General features: G+C 43.4%; 1 protein-coding gene across 1 annotated transcript; it reads left to right on the forward strand.

The window, feature by feature from the left end:
* The first annotated feature begins 1,043 nt into the window (after positions 1-1,043).
* On the forward strand, positions 1,044-16,126 carry nacad (NAC alpha domain containing). The gene is made up of 10 exons (XM_074683889.1): positions 1,044-1,515; positions 4,478-4,761; positions 4,870-10,210; positions 11,816-12,064; positions 12,562-12,653; positions 13,213-13,281; positions 14,148-14,294; positions 14,459-14,593; positions 14,722-14,844; positions 15,425-16,126. The coding sequence occupies exons 1-10, from the start codon at positions 1,431-1,433 to the stop codon at positions 15,437-15,439; spliced, it is 6,540 nt and encodes a 2,179-aa protein (XP_074539990.1). The 5' UTR covers positions 1,044-1,430; the 3' UTR covers positions 15,440-16,126.
* Positions 16,127-16,696: the final 570 nt, after the last annotated feature.

Here is a 16,696-nt window from a genome sequence, read left to right on the forward strand (position 1 = left end):
GATCCGAAGACAAACACTTTACTGACCTTAAAGTGCTTACACAACACCAAGGGCAGAGGCAGCGCTCTGACATCAGATGCTGCTGAGTATCTGAGGGAAGAACAAGAAAGACAACAGGCAAGAGCAGAAGAGAAAAAGAAACTGAGAGCCAAAGATCGCTACAGAGCTTTGATTTCACAGAAAAGGCAACTGAAAGTGACACACTGCAATGAAGTGTTGATCTGATAAATGACCATTTGCCCCAGGATCATGCTGTCTAGTGGTTTTTGTATCATATTGTAGGCCTTATGGATCAATTGATGGACTTGTCAAAGAGCCCGGTTAGAGCTTCAAGTGTTGAAAAGGGAGTTGTGTAAAGGACACCTACGTTCAGGTTTAAGCTCATGCTTTATCAGATGCTATCAGGTCACCTGGATTGCACTGAGGCTATAAGAGGGATTTATCCAGTAAAGTGGTGATCACTTCTGCTGAGCTGGCACATCTATCAGGGGAAGTTTTGGGTTGCCATGGAAACTACCCTTCCTGATCACTTGGCTCAGTGCTGACGCCCCCTCCGTGTCTATCTGTTTCCATCGGTTTTTCCCTTACTTTTCTTGAAAGATGAAAAAAAAGGGTGTAGGGGAAGCAGAAGCCTGTGCCTGCAGGAAAGGTCTTCATTCAGGATACTTGGGAATGCAAGCAGAGCTTGAGGCAGATGATCCAGTTGGCAGGAGTCTACTTTCAGTTTAGTTTCTGCTCTTAAAGTAACCCCCTTTTTTGTTTCCCTTTTTATTTTATTGCCCTTAAACCTCATTCCTTTGCTTTTCTCCATTGCCCTCTTATTTTTGCAGTACTGGTGCTTTCCTTCAAGGCTGGGGGCAGCACTGAGACAAGTGGAAATTTGCTGACATCATCTCCAAAGATCCAGTCATAGCTTGGATGAGAGAAGTGATGGGGGCAGAAGGGAAGAGGAGAGAAAGTAGGGGATGGGCGTGGAGGAGGAGGGAGGGGAGCAGGAACTGAGCATCAAGAAAGATACTGCAGCTCCCTCAGATTTTACACACACACACACACACACACACACACACACACACACACACACACACACACACACACACACACGCAGATGAAGTGGATCATGAGGTTCTGAAAACACGCCCACAACAGCAGCATCACCGCGCTGCACCAAAGAGAGCAACCGGAGAGGGCTTACTCCCATCTCTCCTTCTTCTTCTCTGTTTTATGCACACGCGCGCGCGCACACACGCATTTCCACCGACACGTGCTGCAGGGAAAGATCTGAGTGTTGGGTCGCTGAGCATTCAGGACCCCCCTCCCTCCTCCTCCTCCTTCGTCTTCTTCTCTCTCACTCCCTCTCTCCCTGTTCACCTTGTCTGTTCCGGCTGTATGGTTTATTGTTGCGTCAGAGCCAAAGAGAGCCAGCGAGAAGCATGCCGGGGGAGAGCACGCACAGATCTGTCCCCGCCGACAAGCATCCAGAGCAGGGAGCCGAAGAGACAGGGCTCCCTGGACCAGGTAAGACCTCTGGGGCTGGCGATGGAGAAGGGGAGTAGGGTTGATTTAATGGAGGACATGGACCAGGATATCACTGAGAAAGTGGAGAAGTATTTATCAGACTGATTGCATTAAACAGACTTAAGCACGAGGGAAGAAGAGAGAGTTGGCGGGGTATGAAGCATGGCTGACAATCAGAGGAAACATATCAAAGCGTTCAATGATCTGCTTAAAGCTTCCACGTGGAGGGCAGTCCATTTAGTGCTGGGTCATTCCTGTCTGTCATTTGTGTTGACATGTGCAGTCTAAGTAAGCTGTGATTCAGCAGCATGTTAGCATTCAAACTAACTGCATGTTTGCCCCCACCTCAGTTACCAGATTTGAGCAGTCTCTCCCTTTAGCTGGAAACCCGATCCCCATGGATTCCTCAATTCTTAATCCCAATTTTCAAACTCCCTATTGTCGACATGCACCATATGACTACCTAAACCTTTTTGTTACTGCACCCCACCCCACCCTATCCCTGGCCTCCTTACCCCCACTTCTCCAGTTTATACTGCCCCATCCTTTCCCACCCTATCTGTGTCCACATCCCTTCAGTGGTTTGTGTATCTCTCAGGACAGCATGGAGTGGCTCCTCCCTTCCCCCAGCCTTAGCAGGAACATGACACAGCATCATGGCAACTCTGTAGAAACACACAAACACATCTTGCCTTTGTTATTGTTGCCAACTATTAGATACTTTTTGTGTTATTTGCCACATTGCCGCCTTATTTATTTATTTTTGACATAGTGAAACAGCTGCTATGAATAAATGATGACAAGAAGAATTAAACAGGCACAGTAAAGTGCAGATGAGTGAGTTGCAGGGTTATTTGTGTCCTGATTACTGTCACTGACATGATGAAGCACATAAGAACAGGGCAGTACAGCACATACTTCTTTAACTGTGATAAAATGTACAATAATTGTGATAAAGAAAACTCCATGGCTCCTCCTTGGAAATGTTCCTGCCTTAGCTCATCATTGCCCTAGTTTGTTACTAGACTTGAATTTATTTTAAGCTTCCCTGGCCTGAATCTAGGCAGAGGAGGGAGGATAGAGCATCGTTGGGTGCTAACTTGTATTTTGGTGCTTACTTTCTGAGAGGAAAAAAAGGAAATATATACAACTATTTGTCAAACATAAAAGTGGAAAAGGTGCAAAAGACATAAGCAACTGAGGGTGCCCCTACTCGGCTCAGTCTGAGCTGTGTCTGAAACAGAAGCTCCCCTTTGGGCTGACAGGCCAGCGCTGCAGCCTCTGTGACGCAGCTCCACTCTGCTCGGCTCAATGTGGCCTGTTCCTGTTTCAGCAAGCCTGGTGCTTGATTTCAGTGTGTTCCCCCAGTGGAGACTCAAATGCTGTGGGAGAAAGGAGAAGAGAGGCAGACATTAGAAGAGATTATTTGCTGCACTGAATCTGTGGCTATAGGAGGCCCACTCTGACAGTTATGCTTATACTTGTCACTGGGTTATTTAGCAGCGTAGCTTAACAATAGTTCCAGTAGCATGCAGCTACGTGATGCATATCTGATGTCAGTGCCAAGCATACACTGCTTTTTTATCACTATTTAAAAGGTGGAAGCAGCTAGAGTCATGTCAAATATCCATGGACTCTGCTGTACATGTACAGAGCAGGTGTTGGTTACTCTGCTCGCTTAAATGTGCATCTTTTTGATTAGTGGCAAGTTTTAGCCCCAGAGACATGACTCAGCACACACAAACACACCTAGAGCTCATTATTAGAGCACTGATCATGCAGTACTGCCAAGTGCTGATGGCTGCATCCACTTCCACAACCACCACAGGCAGCGCAGGAAAGCAGTGAAGGAGGAGAGACAAGGCAGATATACTTGAGATGGATGCGAAGGCTGACTTAAGAAGAGGGCTGAGGTAAGAAAATATCTGCAGAGAAATAATAGGGAGGAAGGAGAGAGACAGAACAGAGGGTGAATTAGAAATTAAGTAATATCTGGGTTCCTTGCTAAGCAAGTGTGTCTTTTTGTGTGCAATAGTGTGTAGGGCTGGCACTGAGATCAGCTAGTTGTGTGTTCTAATGGCCAATCGTCATGTGGATTGAGGTCACTGTGGCAATGTCCCAGATAAGAGAGCAAATGGAGGTTCTGTTCCTTCTTTCTATGGGATTGAAAAAGATGTACACACCCCACCCTTAAGGAATGTTTCAGTAAATGTATAGCTTTATGTGATGGCAATCAATTCTTCATACTGAAATTATAAAGCAGGGAAAAAGAAAAGTAAAGCTGTTTGTTCCTTCCCCCTGCTTCTTCTCCATACTTGCCCACACACAAGAACCTCTTCATTCACCCCTGACCTCTTTTCCTTTATATATCCTGTCATTTCCTCTTAGTGATCTTCCCTAGTGTTGCTAGTTATGAAGACGATAGCACAGACAAGTAGAACAATAGGGTGGGAAACACTGTAATTTAATAACAGATTCTTTTGCCTCCAGCTAGTTCTGCAGTTTTTCACACTGACATGGAAAGACAGTGATAGAGAATTTTAGGAGGAAATGCAAGATACCTTGGTAACCAAAGAGAAGCAGTGTGTTCTTGTGCCTTGAGTCTGTCTTAATGATTAACCACTTCATACAGAGATATGATTAAAAACACCTTTCAAAACATGCCCCCATAGCCCGAAATGTCTCATAGGGAACAGAGACTTTCTTTAAAAGTCTGCATACCTGCAATTTGGTAACATTTTTTGAAATTCTGTATGAGATAGTGTGTGGGACAGAAAATTTAAGTTCAACTAAGGGGTTAAAAAGTATGTTGTACAGAAAAAGAGATGTAGCCTTGCTATTTAAAGTAATATTTCAACTTGAATATCTCAGAAATATCTTTTTCCCCCTTTTTATCAGAGATCTGGTTTAATTAACCACATGAATAAACTAGTGTTTTAAATTTAATGTGTTTTATTTCCAGATATGACCAGACACCCTTCCACTGACTCAACCCCCAGTGACAGTGGCTCTTCCCCCAGTGACAGTGGTTCCAGCCCTTCTCCCAGTACACCTCAGAAGCTCCTCCCAGCATGCACTTCTCCATTTGGACCACGCCTGTTTCATGCAACACCTAGCTCCTCTGGTACTCCAAGACCTCAACCTGAAGGCTCTGACCACCGCAACAATGCCCCCAGATTGTCTGGAAAGTTGGGTGGTCATGGACCGTGTGGCCGCCATGTCCCTGTAAAAATGGAAAGAATCAAGGTGTGAGTGATGTGTTGATATGTATGCTTTAAATCTGACAGCACATGCTTACAGAAATGTTCTCAAAGTTAAATGGCATTAACTCTGATGTGTATTTTTATTTCCCAGGTCCTGACTGGTTCTGAGGTAGAGAGTGACTATCAAGAGCCACAAACCATGGACACAAGGGTGGTGATGGGTCAAGAGACACTGCTTAAAACAACAGAAATACAAAAAGGGAGACTTCTGCTTGAGCCAAAAGATCTGGCTATCCCCTTGCCGGCTGGTCCAAGCTTTTTAGAGCCACACTCACAAGCAAAAGAGACCCAGCTGGAGCCCGGCAAAGAGGAAAGCAAAGCCCAGAGGCCTCATCAGCAGCAGGAGCAGCAAAAAGAGCCCCAAACTGTACCCACCTCCTCTTTTCACAGCCCCCTTTGCACTTCCTCCTCGCCCCTGGAGCCTATCCCAAAGGATGGCAATGTGGTTGAAAACCAGGATGAGGGGGTAAACCTCTCTCAAGATGAAGTGCCTTCCCAGTGTTTTTCTGAGCTGGTCTGTCCAGTTGCTTTGTCCTTCACTGAGCCAGCCTATGCTGTTGACCCACTCCGAGTGGGTGTGCCCTCATCTCTTGACCCTGACCTTTACTATACTGCACCTTCAACACCAATCAAGATGGCTACTCGCTCCTCACACCTGAAACATCATTCATACCCTGGTTCTCCAGTCTGCCCACTCTCCCCTAGCTCTCCCTCAGACAGTGAGGACCTTTGTTCTCCTCTCACCTCTCCTTCTGGTTCGTACATCACAGCGGAGGGCGGCAGCTGGGCCTCCTCTTACACATCTTCCACCTCCCCCTCCACCTCACCAAACCTGCTCCTCACAGAAGAAGCACAAGAGGCCCCTGCTTGTTTTGTGGGCTCCTTGTCAGAGATTGGAGATGAAGTTGGAGAGGAAAAAGGACGAATGGGTCCTGAACGAGAGGAGGAAAGAACAGGCGACTTCTGTCTTTTTCATCCTCCTGAATTTGTCATTAATTCAAGGATGGGTCTTACAGGGACAGTGATCCCAGAGGAAGAAGAAGCTCTAAAGGGTGAAGAGATCAAAATAGCTAGAGAAAGTTGTCGTCCTTGTTGGGTAACTGAGGATGTGTCACCTCTGAGAAGCAGCAGCAGCCGTAGCAGTGATTCACAGGAGGATGGAGGTGAATCAGAAAGCTCACTCTGCCCTCTGGAAGAGACAAGTACAGGGAGAGCAGAGTTCTTGAGACCATTGCAGACAGGCCTTAAACTGCAGCTGGAGGCATGTATCTCCGATGAACATTATGGACAGATGGATGACCACCCTGAAGTATCCTCAACTGCCTTGACTCCTGACACGGAGAGCCTGACCATGGCTTCATCTAGCCTTAGTCCTGACTCACCTGTCATCCCCCTGGATGCCTTCTGTCCTGGAGCCTTTGGAAGGCTTGGTCCCAATTCTTTCATGCTCTCCCAGGCAGCCTGCACTGATGACATACCAGACGAGGAAAGAATGATCCCAGCCTCCCTCATCTCCTTTCCACTCCACACCAGTCTTATCTTCAAGGCTGATTCAATGGAAATCACCCTCTTCCCCACAGAGGAAGAGAATGAAATCGGAGAGGTTAATGACGGGAATGAAGGAAGGGATGTTAATGCATATGGAGCAGGGGAGGAGGAAGCAGACGTTGAAGATGATGACGAGGATGATGAGGATGAAGATGATGACTATGATTATGGCGACAGTGTTGGTAGCCATGCTAATGGTGCTGCTGTGGGTGATGGGGTTGACGAAAACAATGAAGATGTTGAAAGTGAGGACCATGATGATGCAGAAAAGGAAGCTAAAGTAGAGGTAGAAGTGGTGGAAGAGGAGGACGAAGAAGATGAGCAAGAGGAGGAGGATGAGGAGGAGTGTGATAGCAAAGCAGTGGAGGATAATTCAGAAGAGGACAGCTCAGCATCCTTCCTTCACTCACTGTCAGAGACTTCTATTAATGAAGGGTTGGACGAGTCCTTCTGTTTCCAGGATGATACAGATGACTCATTAGATTCTGCTTCCTATAACGGAGAGGAAGACGAACGTCTGTACAGCACTGAGAGGCATGCACAATTACCAGAGCCCACACCAATGGATGCACTTGATCAGGCTGAAATCCAGCCAGAAATTTCACAGGAGTCTGCCAATGAAACAGATCAAACTGATCCTTCGGACCCACAGCAAAGCATTGAAAAAAGTGCAGCCCATACTGAGAGCTCTGAATCTACAGCTGTTTCAGTGCCACTTGAGGACAACAATAAAGAGCCCAAACCTTTGGATGAAGTTGAACCTTCAGATACAAAATCAGCCCTGCAACTGGAATCTTCAAGTGGAATTGATCAGACATCTTTGGACACACAGTTAAGCAAATGCGAATCAATGAATCAACAAAGGATTTTTGATGATGCAGAGGTAAAATCATGTCAACAAAATTCTTCAAACAATCCAGACAATAGGAGTGAAAGTGAGCTTATAAATGCCTTTGGTTCTTCCAACCCCCCTCAACAGCCTCATCACCCCTCAAGTGCTGTCATTCATCCTCTACCTGAACATGCTGCTGAGTTCTGCATAACCCCACCTATTGCTACTTTCTCCCATGAGACCACAGACATCGACAGATCATTTCCTTTGGGAGAAATGGTTGAAGAAACTTCCCAGACGATAGATGCTGATTGGAGACAGAGTGATGATCATTCAGAGGAGCATCCTGAAGAAGAACCAGAAAGAGACTCTTTTAAGTTGCTCATCAAGCCCCGTCATAATCAGGTAGAGAGCCAAAAGACTGTCGGAGCAAGTAGACTTCTACTATCAAAGTCATTTGCTAATAAATCTGATGTGCCTGCAGGTGCAGAGGCCATGTATAGGTCAAGTCTTCAAAGGAAGTCTGATTTTGAGCTTGACCAAAAGAATGGGAATGCCAGGGCTGAGTTGATGAGTGTGGAGTGTATGAGCATTGATTTGGGTCCCTCCACAAATACTACCACTGCAACCAATGACTTGAATAAAGGTGTCCTTCTTTTCCCTTGCCCTAGTCCCAACCCTAGCCCAAACCCCAGTAATATCCCGTTATCCAGCTCTCCAGAGTTTTTCCCAGAACTTGCTGACAATCTAGTCCTTACTCCTGAACACTGCCCTAGTGACTCTGCCCAAGAGAACCTGAGGGAAAATACCCTCAGTACTGATGATGGAGCACTGGGGGCTGTTGGATCCCCGCATTCTCCGCTTGCTATCTCCCCCAAAAGGGAAAACTCAGAAACGGACACAAAGAAAGAGATGGGTTATGGAGCTGCAGCCTGGTGTGATGATAGGATGGGACTGGGTCTCCATCTTGGATTAGGGTCAGGAGCAGAGTTAGGTGTCTGGGGAGCAGGCGAGTCCCTGTCCTTGTCGTTGGGGAAGCGGTACGAGTTAGAGGCAGAGAGTTTGCTCATGTGTGATACAGAAGGTCAAAGCACACAGACGGCGGTGACCTCTACCATGACTAGTGTAGCAGGCCAAAATAATGACGATGTTCTTGGTTCTGTCTTGGATGAGGAAGATAACAGGCTGTGTGGAGAGAGAGACAAGGTGGCAGATGAAGAACTGGTAGAAGAGGGGACTTCTGAGTCCAACTTGGGGCATTGGAAGTCTATTGAGGAGATCTCGGAAGCAGGGGGCGGAGAAGATGGAAGCTCAAGATTCCCAGAAGATGATATCAGTAATCTTAATCCAGACCAAGATGGAGATAACACAGACACACAAATACAAGACACTTGGAAGAACTCTAACAACACAGAGGAGTCTGCCTTTGACTCCTTGGATGTTGCCATGTGTGGAAGTTTGAATGCTCTTTCAGAGGAAGCGAGGTCTCAGAGTGTTAGTGCAAGTGTTAGAGAGTCTGTGTCTAATATTCCACTTGAGGAGACACCACCTCAGGATTCTGGTACCAGAGATGGAGACCCAATTGTCAGATCTTTAACACCCCTGGTTGAAACTAAAATCTGTCCAGAGAGTCAAACAAGCAACCCAGAGAGTGATGCACCATTTTCTTTGCTCCATGGATCTTTTGGTTCCTTTTCCCCGAAATATAAATCTAATCAATCCAAACCACATAGATCCTGTCAAAACAAGATGGAAAATACTGGTTCTCAGTCAGAGATTGAAAAGCCTCAGACTGATGGACAAAAAGTTGGAGTCAATCCTGTGACTGAAAGACTTGTTGATGAACCAAAGAATGAAGATGCCTTTAAAGGACAGCAGTGTGTTGTTTGTAACTCAGGGGAGGAAGAAGAAGAAAAGGATGAAAAAGAGAGAGGTCAAAGGAAAGGTGCAAAGAACAAAAAGGAAAGAAAGACCTCTCCTGCACAGAACAACCCAGAGCACTTTACATGTCACATACCGAAAGGAGAATTTTGCACAGAAAAACCAAATGTTTCGAAGAAAGGGAGGAGAGGAAAGCAAAACAAACACAGGGAACCTCAGACAGGCAGTCATGCTGACTCTGGCCCTGAATTTGTTGATGATCCAAAGAAACCATCTGTTCCCTTAAATACCACAACAGATGGGGGGTCAAAGAAAATCGCAGACTGTTCTAAAAGTAAAAAAGGCCAAAAGGCAAACAACAGAGATTCATCTTCCGATTGTCAGCTAAGGACATCTGGAACAGACAAAGCTGGATCTGGTTCACAGAGGCATGGGGATACCAGTCCTATTCCTGATGACAGCAGTCATCCTCATGGACACTTTGAATCATCCTCACACACCAAACACAACCTCAATGTTGTGATGGCAAGGGACCATGAACTGTATCAGGCACAAGAGGTTCTTGACAACAGACCTCTAACTGACAGTCAGAGAGGAATCATGGTGGACATTAACGAGAACAACATAGAAACCAACCACAGTCCACCAACCCAGGATATATTGTCATGCTCTCTGACTCCACTTTCTTCCTCAACATCTCATGTTTCCTCCTCCTCCTCTCTGCCTTGTGCTTCAACAGACCCAGAAGATGATCTCCCAACACCGGTGCAGGAGTCCCAACCTGTCATCTCAGCCCAGCAGCAATCCTCACTGCCCATGTGCCACACTACCCCTACGCTTTTCTCTACCTCCCCAACCACACAAGCCACTAATTCCCAATTTCTTCCTAACAGCAACCTGCAAGAGGTCACTGTAGTCCTTTATGCATCATCTACATCTACCACAAGTGTCTCTACACCCTCACTCTCCACTGCCTTACCATTAAGCTTGTCGCAGCCTACCCAGGAGTCTTTTGCACCTGATTCTGAGATTCTAGATTCAGCATCTGTTCCTGGCTCCATTTCTTGTCCCAAGTCTCAGTCCTACTCAAAGTCTCAGCCTAATCTCAACAGCCAGGCCCATAAACAACTCAAGCAGGATCACACATGGAGCACACTGGACAGGTGCAGAGGTAAGAGTAATTTGATAGCTTGTTAGATTTTTATTTCACTTCAGTTTACTTCATTTCATTGAGATGAGCTGTGTTCAGTTCAATTTAAGTCTTTTAATTTCAGTTCAGCTCAGGTCAATTCCAATTTGATTCTCTCTAATTGTATTTGATTCAATCTGATTCAATGCAATTTCTACAAATATATAAAAAGTCTGTTAAACTGAATTGATTTACAGTCAAGTCACATCAGCTTGATTTGAATTAACTTAAAGGTAGTGTCTGCAGGAATTTTCATTACTTGTTAGTAAACACAAATTCAAACTGGGTCCCTTCTCCTTGGCTCAGTGCCAGCTGAAGTGCACACCCACAGCCTCTGACCGCGACTATGTGAACATATTCACTAGCCTGGCAACCACCTGCAGCACAGCGTTTATACGTGGGAGAGCCTCGAGAGCCATGCACCTGACTTGGCATGTTAGCACAAGCTAATCTCTGAATTATGTGACACATACCTGGTTAGCAATAAGCCAACTCACGTCGCTTTTTAGGTTGAGCTCCTCCCTAAGTGCCTGTAGTGAGGGAAAGTTGAGCCAAGCTTCAGCCTTGATAAGCGATAAGCCGTATCTGTTTAGGATTTCTTTTCTGTTGTACTGTTGTAACTGCTCAGGACTTGTAGCACTTTTGTCAACCCAACAAGTTTTTTTTCCTTCTGTCTAAATTCTCACTTGTGTTGTACGTCACTTTGGACAAAAGTGTCTGCTAAATGAAACTGTATAACTGTAGGATATTTTTTTCCAATTGCTAAACAATACACAAAGTCACTTGTGCACTGTGTGCGCTGTGATTGGCTGATGTAATCAGGTTTACTGTCCACTCAGAAATGTCCCAGTAAAACCAAAGCTTCAGAGTAGAGGGTTACAAGGCACACACAGACACTGGCACACATGTATGGAGGCCCATAGGAGACAATTAAGCAGGATTGTTCCTGTAAAAGTTGACATTTTAAAATTAAGAAAATCCTGCACTCTACCTTTAAACTCAAAAAAACTAACTTTGGCTTAAAGTAATTTAATTTGTTTTATTTTGTATTTATTTATCGTTATGTCTTTTTGCAAAACTTGTTAATTCAACTAAACTCAATATAATACAGCAAAATCTATATTTTCAATTTGATGTCTGTTAAATTTTATTTCACTCAGTCAACTCAGGTCAATTCAAGTCATTCACATCCTTTTAAAGTTCTTTTTTTATTCAATTAAAGTTAAATCAAGTTAGTTTGACTCAGATTATTTTATTTCAGTCAATTATAAGTAAATTGAATGATTTTAATGGTTTAATGGTTTTTATGTCTATATTTATGTGGGTGTGTATATTAGTATGAGAAAGACTGTTCAAGGTCTTACAGTGAGTGACTTTGCAAAGCTATGATATTAAGGATGTGTTTATGTTTCCATATTTGTCAGTCAGATTTTCAAGAGGTCTGATACACATGAAGTTATTTTCCATTTATTTTTTAAAGTAAGTTTTTAATTTTAAAAGGTTGGTGTGCAAAATTGAGATGTTTTTTTTAAATAAGACTAAAAGCCTTCAAGTATTTTCCTGATCAACCATTATGTGCTTTGTAAGGTCCTAGTTTGGCTGAGGAGGAGACAGACAGTGAGGATGATAGTGGACTGCTGCCACACAGTCACAGATCCCAGCCCAGAGGAGCTGCGGGAAACAGAAATGTATCCATGCAGAAAGAGTATGGTCAATCTAACCAACGGGAAATACAGCCTTTCTCTGCCCACCAAATCACCGACAGGCAGTCAGGCTGTCCAATAAACCACAATCACTCCATTTCTGAAGAGATCAACCTGTCTTTCAAAAACAACTGTGAGTTTTCTCTGCCCTCGTATCAACCATATAACTCAAAACAACAAGTACCCTTTATTTCCTCTCTTCTTGTTTTCCAACTTCTTTTTGGTATCTTTTTTTTCAGCCAAATAGTAAATCTATTATTCCTCCATATGTTTCAACACAAACAGATGACAGGCTGGAATAACTGAGTGTTGTAGTTTGTGTCGGCTAACGTAGTGTAAATGATAATTCTTTGAAATAAGTCTTTCATTAGTGGATGAAAGTGATGTTTTTTATTTAATTAACCAAATAGCTGAACCACATACATTTATTTGTTTTCCCCCAGGGCTAATGAAACTCTTTGGTCTTGATTGGATGAGCCTTTGTGTTTTTAATTAACACTTTTCATCAGTGTAGTGCTCATGAGACTGATTCACTAATGCACCCATTACCACTACTGTAGTGATTACTGTCCATGCTAATATAAACGTGACGCACTTCATTTACATGTTCTTGACTATGCACCCATTCAGGCTCGATTTTGACATCCTGTAATGAGTCTGAGAGCGAGGGTTCAGTGCCTGAGCTGGAGGAGCCAGAGCCACTAAGACCGTCAGAGCCTCAGGTCAGTCTGTTTTTAATGCTTTTTAGTAGAACGTGTCCATCTGTACAAATGAACTAATATCTTTCATAACATAAAATAGATATCAAGTATTTTTATTACTTGACTTAATAACTTGTAAAGTTTGGTTATTTTGATGATGATAAAGTTAGTTTTTCATTTAAAGTCAGGAGGAACTGGTTGCTTTGTTTGAAAACCCAGAAAAATACATTCAAATGTCACTTGCATCTTGTGTGAGGCCCTGGGGATTTACACACCATAGAAGTTCATTAAGTCCCTTTCAGATTTCTTCCCATTGCCATAGTGTTTTTTCCCCCTGTTGTTTTTGCTTCATTTTAGTACGAACTGCTGTAACTGGACATAACATGCATCTTTTCTGTGTGTGCAACGGTATAGTGTAACAATAACAAAAAAAGATGAACTTGGGTGAAATGTGTACCTAGAAGATGGATGAGTCACTTACGGCTACATTAAATATACATACATTATGGATAATTAGAATGTCATCAAGTTAAATAGACAAATATTGTACATTTATGAATTTTTTTCTTTCTCCTTTCAGTCCATCTCCTCTGCAGATGAAGGGCTGAACAGACCAAAACAGAGTCGCAGTGAGAAAAAGGCTCGCAAGGTCAGACTTTTGGTTATATAATCAATTAAAAAATGATAATGAGCAGCTGTTCCTTTATTGTTGAAAGACATTAAGAAATTAAAAGGAAAAAGAGAGAAAACACACAAAGGTGAGAGGCTTTTAGCCACAGCCCCCTCATGCCTGTCTCATAAAGGTGTGAAAAGTATTAAGTTTTTCTGCAATAAAAAAGGGAAATAAGAAAGGGGAATATGCTAACTTTAAAGCCAATGAAACCTAAAAACAACCTGTTGCAACACTGTCCAAGTTAATTTTACGAATTGCACCACCTCTGACAAGGGGATGAAAATTCTGGCTGACATCTGAAGTGGCCAATAAGATATCATCTGGGGCCATCCCTTGGCCACTTATCTGGACATGCCCCTGATTATATCACAGGATATTTCTAACCACACAAAAATACACACATGGAAACCCGTCTACAAACTGTCTTTGTTGTTGGATAGCCTCACACAGAATGTGGACTGAAGCTTACATTTCATCGTATCAAATTGATTATGCAGGTGGATGAACATTGAGCAGTTTTGCCTTTAAGTGGGATATCATGTGTTGAAAACATGTGTCTGCTTGTTTTTTAGTATTTCTGACAAATTGCAGGGTGGGATTCATCGTATGTAATGTGTTTCAGGTGTTACATGTAATTGTTATCTTTCTTCATAGCACTGTGCCACATTAAGTTCTCAAGGTGAACTCCAGAGTCCTCTCTCCAGCTTTGTTTAATATTCATTGTTGTATAATCATTCAGAAGCAGCTGGTAAATAAAATGTGCTGCTTTCATAATAAGATTATCATTATTAATTCTCTCTGACTCCTTTTCTTCTCCCCTCTCCTGCTGGATGTGCATGCAGGCCATGTCTAAGCTGGGTCTGAAGCCGGTCCATGGTGTGACCAGAATCACCATTAGAAAGTCCAAGAGTATCCTGTTTGTCATCAGTAGACCTGATGTGTTCAAAAGCCCTGCTTCAGACATTTACATTGTATTTGGTGAGGCAAAGGTGAGTCTTTCTTTCCTTCTTTTGTTCTTTTTTTTTCTCTTTCACTTTTCTTTTCCCCCTTTTTCTTTCTCTGTCAATCAAGCTTGAGCATACCTATTATATTCCCTTTAAACCTCCCTCTCCTCTCCTCCCATCTCCTCTCCTTACTTCTCCTCTCCTCTTAGATTGAGGACCTATCTCAGCAGGCTCACAAAGCAGCTGCAGAAAAGTTCAAGGTGCCAGTGACCTCTTCTCCTCTGGCACCACCAGTCCCACCCAGCCTCACCATCAAGGAGGAAAGCGAAGAGGAGGAAGAAGAGGTACCTTCTGTTTAAAGCCTTGTTCATGAGCATCTATCATTAGACAGTTAAACCACAGGGTAAATTAACTGATACTGTTGTTAACTTTTTTGCTTTTTTCCTGTCTTTGTTTTCTTTCTGTTAATCAGGTGGATGAGGGAGGTCTCGAGCAGAGAGACATCGAGCTGGTGATGGCACAGGCCAACGTGTCACGAGCCAAAGCCGTCCGTGCTCTGAAACACAACAAGAATGACATTGTGAATGCTATCATGGTGAGGATGGAGGGGGTACAAGGAGGGAGCTGAAGAGGATAGAGGGAGGGCAGATGGTGAACGAAATAATGAGTCACTGCAAGTGAGCAGGAGAGGGTTGGGGGGGTAAAAGAGAGAGAGTGGAGGACAAATGACAAGTAGAATTTCTCCCCAGCAACCTCTAGATCTCTGTAGGTCATCATTTCAGTTTGATGACCACCAGGTGGCAGTATTAATTCATGTAACAGTTGGCTTTGTGACGCAGATTATTTTTCAAGGGTGGAAAGCAAGAAGACACAAACCTCAAGACTACAAAGAAAATATGAATATTCAAAGACCTGTGTGTGCTAGGAACACTGAAATTCATGGAGTGAAGAGGCTTTACATTCTGTACATGCTCAGGCTTTTTTTTCAATAGGAGACAGATAGTGTTGTATTTCAGTCAAGTGACAAATGAGGGGTAGTGTTTTGTTTCATGTGAATTTAAGTCATCAGATTGTGATTTCAGTCTGTATTCTGCTGTCTCTAAATACCAACTGTTGCATTTTTTATTAACTTCTTATTTTTCTGTCTCTCCTCTCTCTGTCTCTGGTCTATGTAGGAGCTGACCATGTAAGTGGAGAGGAGGATTTGACCCCTGACCCCCTCCCACAGCCTATAAAGCCTAAACGCCACTGACTCTGCTGTATCGCTGCTACTGTATGTTGCATCCCCAGTATCTGCTAAATAAAGTTTGTTCCAACGTGGGTTGTGACTGTGCTGCAAGAGTGATATTTTCCCTCTGATTTAACAGATTGCAGAGACTTTGATGTTAATTTTTGCACATATGAATCAGCACAGTCTTATCTACAAACTATAAATCTTTCTTCACTTCATTTTCAAAATTTGGTCATCTATACATTAGCCTTTTTTTACTTTAGGGCAGTCTTTCCCAGAAATTCTCAAAGTTAGCATTTTTGCTACGGGGTTGAACAGGGAGGCACCATAATGAATAAATATTCAATGCAGAGCTGGCATGTGCAACCATGTTTTCATCAAGATCTTAAAGGGATAGTTCAGTTTTTTGTAATGGGGTATATAAGTTTGCTACTAGCAAGTGTATCACAGGGTGATCCTGGTCTGCTCTGCCCCTTGCACCTCTCAGCCTGCAGTGCACTGATCAGCCAATCAGGTCCATGATGTATCAGCCATTGATGACATGGTGGTAATTTAATTTTTTTTACGTTTCAGTATGAGATTATTTAAAGAAAAAATTGCTGAACATCACCTGGCTGACAAACAAGTGTCTGTTTATTTCTGCTCAGTCTCCCTCCTTAACAGCTAACTGTATTTTGATAAAGTAAACACATTTTGTTGACCAATAACTGTTTGATCAGGCAATCAAAAACAGTGAAAACTAAAAACGTGCTCTGAAGATGCTTCCTGGTTTTCTGATTAAACATCTGAAATTAAAGAAAGTAGATGAAATGGTTCAGTGAGTCAGAATACTGTGGTTGGTGCGTAATGCAGATTGTTGACATGTGAGCCACCAGTGTCCTCTAATTCCCAAAGTCCTCAAACAGTCTTGTCACAAAGTCCCACACCTGGCAACTGTAGCTCTCACTGAGGGTATGGACCAACAGTTTACACATCTGAACCAGCCGACTTTGGATCTCTCCTGTTTCCAGTTGGCACAGAAAGTTTTCCTGTTTCTCCTTTGATCTGTTGAGTCTCTTTCATCCTCTATAAACTCTGGCTCCTTGGTGTCCTCTTGTATCTACAGATTTGTCTCTTTGAAGCTGATAGTTGTGATCCAGGCAGAGAAACACACGTGGCAGGTTTCTGGGGCTGAGCCGAGCTGAACTAGAATCCATAGTTCAGTCATATATTTTAG

The sequence above is a fragment of the Halichoeres trimaculatus genome, unplaced genomic scaffold (assembly GCF_033239565.1).
Source record: "Halichoeres trimaculatus isolate MK-OKI-2021-1 unplaced genomic scaffold, fHalTri1.1 fHalTri1_scaffold_12, whole genome shotgun sequence".
Taxonomy (NCBI): domain Eukaryota; kingdom Metazoa; phylum Chordata; class Actinopteri; order Labriformes; family Labridae; genus Halichoeres; species Halichoeres trimaculatus.

Bases quoted from the DNA above. Each gene is read 5' to 3' on its own strand.
- nacad (XM_074683889.1), top strand. From the start codon at position 1,431: ATGCCGGGGGAGAGCACGCACAGATCTGTCCCCGCCGACAAGCATCCA. The intron at 10,211-11,815 runs GTAAGAGTAATT...GTGCTTTGTAAG, and splicing joins CACACTGGACAGGTGCAGAG to GTCCTAGTTTGGCTGAGGAG. The intron at 12,654-13,212 runs GTCAGTCTGTTT...TTCTCCTTTCAG, and splicing joins TAAGACCGTCAGAGCCTCAG to TCCATCTCCTCTGCAGATGA.